This window comes from Agelaius phoeniceus, chromosome 13 (assembly GCF_051311805.1).
Source record: "Agelaius phoeniceus isolate bAgePho1 chromosome 13, bAgePho1.hap1, whole genome shotgun sequence".
Lineage (NCBI taxonomy): Eukaryota > Metazoa > Chordata > Aves > Passeriformes > Icteridae > Agelaius > Agelaius phoeniceus.
Window position 1 is genome coordinate 20,214,326 of NC_135277.1, and position 14,394 is coordinate 20,228,719.

Genomic DNA, 14,394 nt, shown 5'->3' on the forward strand with positions numbered 1-14,394 from the left:
TCCAAACTGTACTGCGACTCCGCTGGAAAAATCTGGAACTTTTTTTTTTTCCTGGTTGTTGTTGTTGTATTGTATTTTTTTCCAAGCAAGGGTGCCAGTGCAACTCGCCCCGTAGCGCAAAGGGACCCAGAAAGAGAGAAGAAGATAAAATGAATTTAAATTCCAAAGGGGTTTCAGTGCTGGTTTCCTAGTCCCCGAGTCAGCAATGTGTTTGTGAAAATTCAGCCTTTTTGTCTCTCAGAAAAAAGGGCTAAATCTACATCGGTGGCCCAGTCTAGGTTTGCTATTCTTTGCATTTTCTATTCAAGTGAATGAGAGTGAATGAAGTGGCCTGGGACCCTTTATTTGATCTACTCAATTGCATAAAGTGACAGAATTCTAATATATTTGTTTAATGCTCTTCAATGGGGCTTTCACTTTCTAGCTTGCAAATGAAGCCTCGATCTGCAAAGTTTTGTCCTTTTTTTCTTTCTACCTTTTTTTTTTCCTGGCAGAGAGACCATATTTCATAACTTGGGCTACGGTTTGAAGTGATTTCAAGAGGAGTTTTAGACTCGAAAAGTGGGAAATAAAGAAACAGATGTGAAGTTATTGTAAATTCTTATAGTGGGCTCTGGGGCTATTGTAAACCCACTGCAGGCGGTCCAAAGCCTCTCTTTTTCATGCTGTAATTGAAACATATTAATTAGATAATTTGTTGTTAGTTTAAAAGAAACAAATACAGCCCCTCCAAGGCTTCACAGCCTCGGTTTCTTTTTGTTAACAAAAACAAAACAAAAAAACCCACAACCAACCCACAAAGTGACATTTATATTAAGATTCCGAGATAATTCGGCACTGAAGTTGATGAAGCTGCTAAGTTTTTTCTCCCTTTCCCAAGGACCACTTTTGAAAAAAGTCTGGCTCATAAAACTCCCTCTCAGGGGTCGCCGGGGAGTTCTTTTCTCCCTACCTGGCACAGACCGCCCTTCCCTGCAAGGCGCGGTTCGAGAGAAAATAAATATTCTGAGTGAGAAGGAGCTGGCTGTCTTCAATAGAGGATTCAGTCCTGTGGGGTGGTGTCTTGTCACATGTCGAGGAGAGAGAAAACAAAACAAAACAAGACCACAAAAAAAAAAAAAAAAAAAAAAAAAAAAAAATTGAAAAAAAGGAAAAAAAGGAAAAAAAGAACCGCAGCCGAGAAAGGATTCACATACCATGCGCTGACATGAAGCAAGCCCCTGAGCCGCCAAGCCCGGCTGGGTTCTCGGGCTTACCTTGCACCGCCGGGCTCCAACCCATCCTCCGGAAGAAAAGAGCTTTTGTCTGAAATGAACGGTGTCTTTGCATTAAGTACGCCTAGCTTATAATGTCTCGCTGGCAAATAAAATATATATTAAAAAAAAATAAGAATCCCCCCGACCCCCCAGGAAATGTCCAAACAGGACGGAGGGCTCGGCCGCGGCTGCTTCCCTCGCCCCCCCATCCGCCCCTTCCCTCCGCGCTGTTTTCTGTTGCTGCTCTATTTCAGATCTGTGTTTATTGACATTGGACTTGAGCCATTAGGGAGATTTAACAAGTCAAAGCAGTAAATTCAAGCGACGCGCTGAGCCGCGTATTTGTTTGAAATCAGCATCGCAACATTTGGGGAAGCGGGCGGAGATGCGCGGAGCTGCGCGGCCGCTCCGCGGGCTGGGGGCCGCGGGAGGGAGAGGGCGCGGAGAGCAGAGGGTCCCCGGGCTGGGGCAGTCTCGGGCAATCGCAGAGATAAAGGCGAAAATGGCACTTTAAACCTACGGTGGCGAGTCACACACTCGCCTTGTGCAGCGAGAAACCTATCGCACCTTTTGAAAGTATTTTGCTTTGGGGTATGATCGTTTCAGATCTTTATCTCCGCCGTTACTATATGGTTTTAAAAAAATACTCTGAAAGTGCAGCTTCATCTTGTTAGTCGGGCTCGGATTTCATCTTTGAGGATTTGTTCTGACTGCTAGATCTTTAAGGAAAAAAGGGAAGGAGAAAAAGCTTCCTCGTTGTCTAAAAATGTAGGTCATCGCTTGTTTAGGAAAGTTTGTCGAGTTATGTGTCCATTGATCTGGTGATAAGTTTTGAATGCTTTCTTCAACTGATCGTGTTGATATAATCGTGGGTTGGACTTGATGAATGAGTTCAGTTGTCCCCCATCCGACAAGCTTTAGCAGCTTCATGCATTTTAATCAGCCCAATGATTCATGTATTTTCCACCTTTTTTCTGTGTGTGGGATCCGTTATTTAAAAAAAAAAAAAAAAAGATCCCAACTGGATTAATTGCCCTCTACATTAATCTTAAAACTTTTGCAAGGATCTTGTGGTGTGTAGTAAGGAAATGGGGATGTCACTTACCGTGTTTATGGTCCAGAAATTCAGTGAGATCAGTCGGAGACAAAACCTCTGTAACATCATTGCCGTAGAATTCGTGAATCCTGCCGCTTCATTAGAATACAATGTCGTTTTCTTGCTAGTTAGCACTTCAGTTGTCTTGTAACTCTGCTCGCAGAATGCCTCATCTCAAAGGCATCTATTTACTCATTCACTAGATGGCTTCTCTGATTTTCAACAGTTGCAGAATCCTTGCAAAATCCCTGGCAGATTTGGGGAATCTGTGTTCAGAAGTGTTCAGAATCCAGTTTTCATTGTAAATACTTTGCCCTTACTTTTTAAAATGGACTGTATGTTGAATTACAGAAAAACTGGTACGATTGTGTTCCACTTTGCTAACTACCGGTTTGGGAAAGTGTTGATCAATAAGGATGGAGAAATTCTAGCAGTGGTTGGACTAACTTGTGCTTGAGCAGGTTTAAACGCCAGGTAAAAGGCTACAACAGCTCACTTTAACTCAAAAAAAATTTTGCAATGCCAATTGTAAAAAAAACACTACTGAAAAAAAATCAGTGTTCTCAGTCCAAAAAAAGTAACTAATTCTTTAAAGATTTTTTTATGTTTGCTCTATATTGCAGAAGGTTACTAATTTTTACACTTTTTAGAGAAAATGCAGCTGGGAGTAAGTAGGTGATGAGTATACATAGACACAGGCATGAATGTAATATGTGGTTATATTCAGTATAAGTGTATAGGGCACAAATGCAGGTGTGTGTGTATGCACAGATGTACAGATATAAATAAATGTTAGATATAAACCCCACAGAACATGTTCTCCCTTTGCTAAACTGGTGATAATGACAATTCTAGCTAAGAAGTTGTGCTATATTAATAACTATATTTATACTAACCTTGTGTGAAAAGGCTGTTTAGATTATCTAAATATTGGAATAACACCATTCCTTCATCATGAACTAGTGTTTTTACTTTTCTCGTGTTAACTCTTTAAAAAGACAAATAAGAAACTAAATCTGAATTTACATATTTTAATGAGAAAATATTATTTGGACTAGGTTCATAATTTAACGTAGACACTTTTTAACCTTTGTCTTAAAACACACATGCTGGGAACAAGAACACCAATATTTTAAATGCCATGCTTATTCTGTACAGGAAAAAAAAAGTTTAAAAGAAATGTCCTTACAGTTTCAATAGACACGAATGCTGTTTAGAGGGCGTGTTCTTTTTTTTTTTTTCTCTTAACTTAAGCAGTTCACAACAGAACAACAGTTCGGTTTCCAGCAAACTACCTAAAACTAGAAAGGAGTATATCAAACAAAAGTGCATTTTACACATTTTATAATCATTCATATGCACAAACATTTACAGTTTCCCTAGCCCCCTCTCGTCTGCAAAGCTCCAGCAGAAATCAGGATGACCTCCAGAGTTTGTACCTGCTGTTGTATTACTTTTCCACATTTTATCAGTGACTTCTACAGCTTTTCTTTAAGCTATGTCGGGTCGTGTGCTTGGTAACATGTTTATTTTTATTATGATTATGGTGGTTGTTTGGTTTTAAGCTATGAAGTAAATAGCTATAAAAATTTAAAAATAACAACAACAACCAAAAAAACCAACAACAAAGAAAACCTCAGCTCCCCCAAACCTTCGGGTTAACCCGAAGTTAACAGACAAGTCAACTCCTCCTTCTCTTTCACCTGAAAACTACGGTAAACATCCACGTTACAACAGGTACTGCAAAAGGGACCTCATCTGATTTACAGTACAGATGCAAGTTCAGTATTTACATTAACACAGGCGCTTTGTAAACATGATCGGTGTGGCCGGCGGAGCGGCCGGCGCGGTTCCCCCGCGGGTCCCGCTCCGCGCCGCCCCCGCCGCTCCCTCACCTGCGGCCGCTCCCGCTCGGGGCCGCTCAGCCCGCGGGGCCGCGGCCCTGCCCCGCCGAAACGCACCCAACAAAGGACACCGAGCGCTTCCCGGCGTTTCCAAGATCCAAGCCTTTGCTGCTTGGAGGCTGGAAACGTCGCTGCTCTCACGCGGTGACACAGCAGCCATCCATGTTTGTGGTACTAGAGATTGGTCCTGTATAAACCCCTGCTTTTCCCCAGACAAAAGAAGGGAAAGAGGCATCGCCGAGCCAGGCTTGCCTGGTCGCCGACAAATCGAGGATGCCTGAAGTACTTTTGGAAAACTAGCAATGCCAGCGGCAGCTCCTACCGGGCGGGAGGGGGCGGGCCGGGCCGGTTCCTTTCGCCTCAGAAGAACGGAAAACAAAGTTCAGAACCAGGGGAGAAACCGAGCCGCGAGGGGAGGGCTCGGCTGAAGGGGCGAGGCGGAAAGGGAGCTCGGGCGAACCGCAGATCTCAGCTTCCCGCGGGGAGGTGTCTCTGCTTTCGAGGAAAAGAGTAGAGAGGGGAAAGAAGCGAAAGGAGGGAGAGAAGGGGAGGGAGGAGAGCTCCGAGGAAACTTTGGGAGAATGGGGAAGGCAGCGTCCGTGCAGGCGGCCCGGGTCAGTGCACAGCTACGGAGTGCAGGGCGGGCGCCGGGCTGGTGAGAGTCTCGCTGGGGGTGGCCGGGCTGCTTTGGCTGGTGGCCGTCTGCGAGGACGTGGGGCTGAGGGAGGGCGGCGAGTTCGAGAGGATGGTGGGGATGGGCGCGGGCAGGGCGGGCAGGGCTGGCACCGCGGCGGGGGTAGGCTTGATGGGGACGGGGATGGCCGGCAAAGTCTGCCCCCCATGGCAGAGCGGTTTGATGGGCACGCCGTAGGCGCCGTACTCGCTGCTGGCCATGGAGATGGGGGTGGCGGTGTCGATCATGCCGGAGCTGTACATGTGGGGCCAGCCCGTGCCAATGGAGCTGCCCACCGTAGTCAATTGATTGGGGAGGGGGTAGGCGGCCGGCATGGGCTGCATCGTGGAAAAGGCGAGGCCCCCGGGCATCTTGTACTCTCTGGCGATGATGTTCTCGATGGCGAAGGGGTGCTTGAAGCTGGAGGGCTGGGACACGCCGAGATTGTACGTGGACATCTGGGGCAGGTGGGTGCCGGTGGCCGCGAGGGCGCTGAGCCGCAGCTTGGCTTGCTGCTGCAGGTACTGCGCCGCGTCCGCCGGCTTGCTGGGCGCCAGGTGGTCCGACTTGACCACCTTGAAGCGCTTGCGGCGGCGCAGGAAGCTGCCGTTCTCGAACATGTCCCCGCAGCTGGGGTGCAGCGCCCAGAAGCTGCCCTTGCCCGGCTGGTCGGGGCGGCGCGGGATCTTGATGAAGCAGTCGTTGAAGGAGAGGTTGTGGCGGAGGGAGTTCTGCCAGCGCTGAGTGTTCTCCCGGTAGTAGGGGAAGCGGTCCATGATGAACTTGTAGATCTCGCTCAGGGGCAGCATCTTCTCCGGGGAGCTCTGGATCGCCATGGCGGTCAGCGAGATGTAGGAGTAGGGAGGCTTCTGATCGCTATAAGTGTTTCTGCCCGGGCGAGGCATCTTCGCTAGGCGACCCGCGGAGATCTGCAGAAGGGCAGCGACAAGGGGAGGGGGCGGGAGGAGGGGGTAGAGAGGTGAGTCCGAGAGGATTTGCACGGACACCCAGCCGGGTCAGCCGGTGGCTCTGGGGCCAGGCTGGAGAAAGCAGGGCACGGGGAAGGGGCACGGTGGATCTCAGCCCTCGAAACGGGGGACGCGGGGCGCGGGGGTGGGGGAGTGGGGCGCAGATGAGGGCAGGAGAAAACAGCCCAGAGCTCTGTGCCGCCGCAGGGGGAAAAGCGATGTGCTTCTCCCAGCTCCGGCCTCCCTCAGCCTGGCCTTCCCGCAGGAGCCCACGTCCGTGAAGTTACTCTTGTGATAGCCCTGTCTTCTGGGCTCTGCGAGAATGAAGGGGACCCCATCCCCTCCCCTCGACTCCCACCCAACTCCATGCCAGCCCCTGCATGTGCCCACCTTAAAGTTGCTGGAAGTTGACAGTCCGCATCCGGGACGCAGCTGGGAGTCCGGACTCTTTCCCACCCGTCTCCTCCGGCGTGTCTCTCGCTCCTTCCGCGGCCACGCTGCTGCAGTTTAGTCCTGAGGAGGCAGCGAGCTGGCTTGGTTTTGGGAATCCTCCTGTACACCCCTCCCTTCGCCTTCGCGGGCTGAATCAGCTTCTTTTACACCACCGGCAGCTGCTCTGTAGCAGAGGCTTGTTTGCTTCTCTGCAGCGGCGATGAGCTAACTAGTTGCCTCCATGTCCTTCCTCTAACCATCTGATAGTTTTATGTGGTGACATGAGCAGAAAAGACCCCTGTAGAGGCGCTTCATTAATGTGCCACTTCTTTGCTATCATATGACAATCGCCTTGGGAGCAGGGGGAGGGGAGCAGGGAGGAGGGGGCTGGAGAGAAAGGCATAATCTGGTTTCATTTACACCTATTTACATGGACACCTTGGGCCAATGGGAATCATTTCCATTTGAAGACAAGGCGAGGGGTGAAAAGGCTCCGCCAGCGGAATTGCAGTGCGATGGTACCCGGTGGCTGGGGGTGGGGGGAAGGTATGCACTAACCTCTATGTGGACTTTGCAGGAAGCTTAGTCTGCAATTCACACTTACAAATGGAAGTACTGAGCAGTGGGATGTTTGACATGGAAATTGCTTGGCTGTGGTATTCTGTTTGTTCTGCATTGTTATCTGATTTGTATTATTGGCTAACTTAAGGCGACTGTTTCCCCTGTAACGAGGGACTTTCTCTTTGCCAAATCCGCTCTCCCCGAGCGAAGGTTTTTTCGAGCGGTAAGATCGGGGCTCCTCGGTAGCGCCCCGGGAAGTCAGTCCCGTCCCCCCCCCCATCCTCGCAGCCCGCCCCAGCCCCTGCAGGACCGCTGCTCTGGTTCCGCGGACCTGTTGGTGTAAAGACGCGGGAGTTGCTCTCAATACCAAGCGAAGGGCTCATGAGCGGACACACGGTCCCGGTGTGCTCGGTAACCAGCTGCCTTCGCGCCGCCGCTCTGCTCGCGGGACCGGGGACTGTCCGGCCGCCCTCGAGGGCTCGGGGCTAACGGGTCCGTGCCAGCGTCACCCTGCTAAACATCGTCATCTTGACGCCTTCTGCGGGCTTTGCGTGATGTGTGGCAGACTGCTCTCCTGCCCGTGTGCTTCTCGGTGCGCACTTGTGTGTGTGGGAGCAGGCAGGACGTGGAGCAGCCGAGTTGCGGCTCGTTCTGGTGCACGGTGCTCCCTCCTCCCCGGGAGCCAAGGCCCGATCCTGCAACCGCAGCCCAGACGAGCAGCTCGCTGCCAGCCTGTGTCCGTCCTGGGGGGAGGATCAGGCCCGGAAGGTGCCAGGCTTGCCCTGGCACAGGAGGGAAGTTTGCATGATGTGTATTCCTGAGGCTGCTGTGCATCCTGTCACCCTAGAGCCAGAACTGAAGATTGTCTCGGGAGCTGCGAGCCCGGGGAGGAAGAGCCTTCGTGGTGAATACACATCAACTCCATTAACAATAATTTCGGAGTCGGTCAATAACTCACCAAAACGTAACTTAAACACGATGAATTTAGGAGATTAAACAATTTCATTAATATTGAAATGGCTGAGGCTGAGCGCGCGCGCTTGAAATGCAAGCACACGTTTTTCAATATTAACAGAAGTACTTGAAAAGAAGAATAATGTCACCTTCTTAATTCAGCAAAAATAGCCGGGCTGGGGGAGGGAGAGCGGCGGCGGCGGCTCTGTGCAGCGCGGCTGCTGACACGGGCTCTGCGAGAGCCTTGGAGTCCTCTCGGAGGGACGGTCCCCATCAAGCAGGGCTCCCTCAAACCTGGCAGGGAGCCTCAAAACGCATTTTCACATCGCGACCAGCGCCGACCTCGTGGGTGTTAAACCGTGCTCCCTTCGCCCCAGCCCGGCTGCCCTCGGTCCCATCTAATCCCTCTCTCTCGGGGCAGGATGTCGTTTAGAGAATAATAAGTAAATAATTGTGTTTCTAGGAATCCGAGAAGCAGACCGGCCCCGCGCTGCCGAGCTAAGGAGCCCTTTTGAGGGGCTAGACCTGCCACATGCTACCCTCTGCCCCTTGCAGAGAGGGCCCGGGAGTGTTTGTGCTGCTCAGAGCCCGGGAGTTGCCTTGCTCAGTTATTCGGCTCTGAGATGCTTCATCCAGCCAGGCAGGGCAGGAAGGCAGCCTCCAAATTTTTTTTTTTTTTTTTTTTTTTTTTTGAGGGGGTGGGGTGGTGGGTAAGAGGTGGTGGGACGATGATATTTTTTAGAGGGTAGGAAAGACAATACTCTGAAATTAAGAGGGATTCCTCCCAGCTTCCCCTAACACCGGACAGAAGGCTTCTGTTTTTGTGTTGAGAGCCCCCAAATAAGAGGGTGTAAGGGATACTTCCCTCCCACACACACCACACACCCAGCTCCCCCATCCCCAACTTCTAACACTCCCAGTTCAGGTTTTGTCTCTCGGCCCAAGTTCACTCCTGGGATGCCTATCTAAAAGACAGCTCAGAAAATCCACAAACTGACAAATACTTTTCCTCTTCTCTTTGCCGGTACCTTTTCTTTTCGAAGAAAGAAAAAAACAAACCAGCTGATGCAAAAAGGAACCCAAAGCTGTAAAGTTAAAGGAAAGTCGACTTCCGTTGTCATTTGCTACTCGGAGTGCAGACGAGGTATGGCTGTGAGGCGTCCGATGTTTTTTCCTGGTTTGTGTTTTTGGTTGTGGTTTTCGGGGTTTTTTTTTGGTTTTTTGGGGTTTTTGTTTGTTTGCTTGTTTGGTTGGGGTTTTTTTGTTGTTTTGGTTTGGTTTTTTGGGGTTTTGTTTGTTTGTTTTGTTTTTGGGGTTTTTTTTCCATTGCAAGGAATGTGCGATTGAAGGGGTAGGGCAGCCTAAGTCCTCCTAGTAATTGATACCCAAAGTTTCATCTCATGCTAAGCAAGCAACAGATGATAGACTTGGGCAATATAGCATTTAAAGGTAATTGTAGCATTTCCCTTTTACTTTGAAAGCCAACATTAGGGAGGAGGAGAAGGTGAAGTGAATCCAAATCCATTGTGTGGAAAACCAAAACAAATAGACGTTTTTCTGAAGTCTAATTCAAATAAGGGGCTCAGAGGAAGTGTTGGGAAAACTATATAAAATACACATAAGTCAATTATATCAATGTTCAAACCCAATGGAAATCTATTTCATACAAGAGCCATTCAGGCCTTGCATGGAGCCCATCATGGACCACCTTTCTGCATGGAAGGTTTGCAATAGCCCTCTTTCCCACAAGCAAGACCACACACGTTTACAGATTTGGTAATAATTTATGCTAATTTTCCTCCATAAATCCACAATTCGCCTCAGTGGCAAGCAGGGCTGTTGAGAGAGGAAAAGGAGACAGAAAAGTGACAAATACAATATTGATTTTGAATCCTTGTGGCTGCAAGCAGGTGTGTAGCTTTGCAGAGGGGAGGAGTGGGAGAGGGGCTGTGGGGGGAAGCCAAGAAGTTTTCCAAGGATAAAAAAACCCACTCTGTGTGAGAGAATACTCACAACCTTGTTAATATTTACAAACCAGTTGGGAGAAAAGAGGAGGGGGGAAGTACCAGCTTCTTAGGGTTTCCTAGGCTGCGAAACACAATGCCAGTGTCTGAGCAAGCTTCCCCCGTTTTGGAAAGTCAACTGCAGGCTGTTGGTTGCGGCTGCGTTTCGGCTAAGCCTTGCCCTGTTTTTTGGTTTTTTTTTTTTTTTTGTAATGGTTCTGCTTCTTCTGCTTCTCAGGGGCTGAGGAGATGGAGGCCAAGGTACTTGGGGTCTCCTGCTTTTCTGTGTGCTTGAATTCTCGGTGCGGTTTCCCGAATAGCTCCGGCCGCTCTGGGAACGGCTGGGCTTTGTCCCACCCCACATTCTTCACCAAATCTGCCACTTTGGCGTGAAACTACTTAGCGCCCTTTCAAAAGGATTTTGTTCCTTTCCCAATGAGCACTAAACAAACTCCCCCTGCCTGTCAAGGGCCGGATTGAGAACTGTTCCCCAAACCCGTATTCCCGATAGCTTGGGATGTGCTTTGTGCCCGGGGAGGCCGGGCCAAGCCTCACCGCTGGGGGCTCCTGGCTCTGGGCACCGCGCTAGGCCGGCCCTGCCACCGCCCCCGCTCTCTTCTCGCCGCTGTCGCCCTCCCGAGAGCCGGCTGCCTGTATGCGCTGCCCTCGGCTGTCCCGTCGGGGATTTCAAGCGCCGCCAGCCCGAGCCGGCCCTCGGCCCCGCTGCGGCACTGCCGGGGCGCACCCCAGGACGGAGCGTCCCCCGTGTCCCGAGCCCATCGCTGTCGGGCCTCGGCCCCGGGCAGCCGTTCCGCACTTTTCCAGCGCTCAGAGAGCCCGCGCTGGGACCACCCGAATTCTTTAACCCTGAGAGGAGGCTGTTGTTCCCGCTCGTGGCTCTCGGCGCTGCTCCGGAGCACCTGGCTCCTGATCGGAGCCGGTTTCCCGGAGAGCTCTTTCCCCTCTGCCGCGCCGGTAAACGCAGCACCTCCGCCTCCCCTCCCTCCACAGGGCCGGGAGCTCCCTGGGCCGGCTCCGAGGGGTGCCAGGGTCACACCCTGTGAGTGCGTGAGGCCGGGCCGGGCGCGCAGCGCTGCCCGCGCCGCTCTCCGCGCCCCTCGTTGGCAGCAGCTGCCCCCGGCCGGGCTGCGGGCCCGGCCCCCCCGCGGGAGCGCGCAGGTGCGCGCGGGGCCGCGGGCTCGGGCGGCCGGGACTCCGCAGCGTTTGTTAAGTCCCGAGCTGGTAGCGCGGATTGCAGCTTGAGTCTCGACGTTATTGCCCTGAGTGTCTGTCTTTGTGGTAAACTTCCCTCGCCTTCCCGGAGATGCTGGAGTATTTATCTACACGTTTGGGATTTATTGGTTTGTTTATTTATTTATTTGGAGAAGTATCAGGGGAGGCCTCGCAAACTTTTTCTTTTTAATCTTCCCTTTTAAACAAATGTCGCATTTCAAGCTGCCCTCTCTTCTCCTTTTCACATTGTAGGAAATATTGAAAATGCCACCTTAGTATTGAAGGGATTAACTTGCTTTTCTCCCAGCCGCTAACTCTGGTGTAAAGGGAGCAGTAGATCAACTGTATAATGTGTGCACTGTTTGGTCATTTGTACAAGCAGAACAAAGGTTGAGCTAAGCCAAATTGCATTGCACTTGTGAACCGAGTCCCAATTTGAAGTATCTTTTACAGCAGGGGGAATGAGAACAATTTCGTGTATGTCTAAAAGGGAATAACAAAGCCACTTTCTAGAGCATCTCAAAGTGAAGTAGTGAGGCGTGACATTCCCAGGGTGAGGAGGGACAAAGGCAGGGTCAGGGGGATGAAAAAGGGAATCAAACAGCCACTTTCACATGTCTGCCCTCAACTGCTGCACCTCTCCATAATAGGAAACAACTGTTGTAAAAAGGGGGATTGCTCCCATTCATTCAAAATAGCAAATGATAGCTAAACAACATTGTCAAAACTGAATCAACTTCTGTGCAGTACCACCCAGAAAAAGGTATTGTGTTTTGGTTAATAGCTGGGTGGAGCAAACTTGATTTTCCTTTTTCTTTCTTTTCTTTCTTTCTTTTCTATCTCCTTTTTTGTTGTTGTTTTGTTTTTTTGTGTTTTTTTTTTTCCAAGGACTCTTCTTTCCAGATCCATCCGTTTCATAAACTTTATTTTTTATCATGAGCCTTTTTTAACATAACATACTCATCCCATTCACACTTTCTCCTACAGTCTGCTCTTGCCTTGGTGTTCTGTTCAAAACCAGAAAACAAAAAATGTTAGGCTGAGTCCCGTTCTTGCTGCAGTCAGAGCGGCGGTTCAAAATCCGTAAGCAATGTAAATCTTCCTTGAATTGCATGTGCGTGTCACTCGGCAAAAAACACCTTTAAATTACTAAGTTATTTCTTAGCCAAACATTGTGAAATGGTTTTTATGACAATTGACGATGATTTTAAATTGCATATCCACAAGAATAATGGCGCGCACGTTACGGTTGTTTCCCCTCTTTATAAGCAAAGGTAATAACCGCTTGAGGAATTCAGGCTCGGACAAACTTTTTCCCGCATTGTGTGAAGTCTTTAACGAGCCGGGCTTTAATTAGGGTCAGAACTTTGAATGCTTGTGTTTTTCTCTCTGTTGGCGGGGGGCATGTTTGCAAACAGATCCTCAAGTTGCCGCCGCGAAGGCGCAGCGCGGTGGGGGGGTGCGGTGCGGCTGTGTGGGCGCCGGGGCTCTGCACTTTCCCTTCCTGCCGCAGCGCCCCCTCCCCGCGCCGCCCCCGCCCGGCCGCCACCCACCAAGCTGCCCGGGGCCAGGGAACACAATTCCCGAGCCGGGGCTCCCCGCCCCCGCCGGGCCCCGCTCCTCGGTGGGACGGGACGGGGCAGCACCGCCCGCCGGAGCCCCCCCGGCGCTCGCACCTGCGTCCCGCGGGGAAGCGACAGCGCTTCCTCGGCCGCGCCTGTGGCCGCAAAGGCAGAGGGGCTGCTCGCCCCTCCCCGTGCTCTGGGCCGGCTTCAGCGCCCACCCCGCGACGAGGGGGATCCGCGGGGCCGGCGGTGCAGCGCCCCGCACGCTCGGGGCCGTGCAGCGGGGCGGGAGGGCAGGGCGGGACGGTGGCTGCAGGCGAAGCGTTCATTGCGCTTCCCGAGTCCAGCGGCTTCCATCGTTCCCTTGTATCTGTTGACATCCTCCGCTCTCGCCCGCTATACTCACGATGCGAGCGAAGCTCCCGTCTTCCCATCAACCCTCAGCTCTGCAGCAAAAACCATATTAACCTTCTTTAATATTTCATTCCTGGAAGAAATTCTTTGGATCTAACTTTAGAAAAGACTTCCCCGCAGCGATTTCTACCCATGTATTTTTTTATCCGTATTTATTATCGAGAGAAATGGTAGTCATACAGCATCCAACCAGCTAAAAAGGATAGAATTTGATAAAGTATTTTTTCCCCTTTTGGCGAGCAAAGATTTTACATGGGAATAAAAGACACTGGGAATGGCAAAGCTTTTTGAGCTCTGAGAGCGAGATGTCTGCGCTGTCATTCAGAGGAGAGCCCTTTCGTATTTCTTCTACGAGGTAGTATTTCCGTCCAAGTTTGCTCTCTCTTGAGCCGCGACCTGTAAAAGCCTTGCTCTGTATTTTGGGTGACGGCAGTTTCAGCCGGCACGGCCGTTTTCTCGTCAAGGTAGAATTGCACTTGTAAGAAGCGCCCCCGGTAGCGGAAGGGACCCGGGGCCGGCGCTGAGCCCCGCGGACCTGTTGGCAGCCCCGCGTGGAGCTGCGCGGAGCCGGGCGGAGCTGCCTGGGTAAACTGCTTGTGTATTTCACATTATCATCCCGCTATCTGCAGGCAATGTAGATTTTCTAAAGATCTAATGAATAAACAACCAGCAAGTGCTGGCGGTGTAATTTACATTGTTAATGCCTACATGTGTATAATAAATATGCATTTGTATGTCTTCAAATAAACTCTTTTTAGTTTCTAACCTGTGGTGATTTTTTTAAAAGCTGTCTTTTCCAAGAATCCAATTTTCCTTTTCGTTTCCTGAGCTGGTAGGGATGGAAAAGACCTAGCAAAGCGCTTCACATCTGCTTTTCAGCGACGGCGGGGGATGCGCGGGCCCGGGCTCTGCCTGCCCGCCGCAGCGCGTCCCGGGGCGCGCCGGCCGCAGCCACCGCCCGCTCCCCCGGCGCGGGATGGAGGCCGCGGCCAGGCAGCGGCAGGCACTCATTTCTCAGCGCAACTTGCCACGCTTTTAACAGCAGAACAATTTAAATGTACAATATTAGCTCACAGTATTAGTCTGGAGGTGCAAAGAACAATCCATTCAGAGACCGAGCTTCAAAGGCACCGGATTCCCCTCAAGGAAAAGTTTACCAATGTGGCTGCTCCCTCCCTCCTTCCCTGCCTCCCCCTCCTCCCCTCCCTCGCTGGAGACAAACGGTTTTCCCCGAACGTTTCTGTAGAGGGCATCCCTGACCAGATTTCTCCCACCTCGCCGTGCGCAGCCCGCTCCCCCCGCTCTGAACTGCGGAGCTCCGTGCGCGGCTCCGCC

At 51.1% G+C, this 14,394-nt stretch overlaps 2 protein-coding genes across 2 annotated transcripts in view; one reads left to right on the top strand and one right to left on the bottom strand.

The window, feature by feature from the left end:
* The window catches only part of LOC143695177 (uncharacterized), a 213,823-nt gene that overhangs the window by 114,913 nt on the left and 84,516 nt on the right, over positions 1-14,394 (top strand). The window contains exon 4 of the mRNA XM_077185610.1: positions 8,888-8,988. Within this exon, the coding sequence (XP_077041725.1) occupies positions 8,910-8,988 (79 nt within the window). The 5' untranslated portion in view covers positions 8,888-8,909. The remainder of the gene's footprint in view (positions 1-8,887; positions 8,989-14,394) is intronic.
* FOXB1 (forkhead box B1) lies at positions 3,370-6,680 on the bottom strand. The gene is made up of 2 exons (XM_077185609.1): positions 6,288-6,680; positions 3,370-5,858 (listed from the first exon to the last, which is right to left on the bottom strand). The coding sequence occupies exon 2, from the start codon at positions 5,832-5,834 to the stop codon at positions 4,872-4,874; it is 963 nt and encodes a 320-aa protein (XP_077041724.1). The 5' UTR covers positions 5,835-5,858; positions 6,288-6,680; the 3' UTR covers positions 3,370-4,871.

Bases quoted from the DNA above. Each gene is read 5' to 3' on its own strand.
- FOXB1 (XM_077185609.1), bottom strand. From the start codon at position 5,834: ATGCCTCGCCCGGGCAGAAACACTTATAGCGATCAGAAGCCTCCCTAC.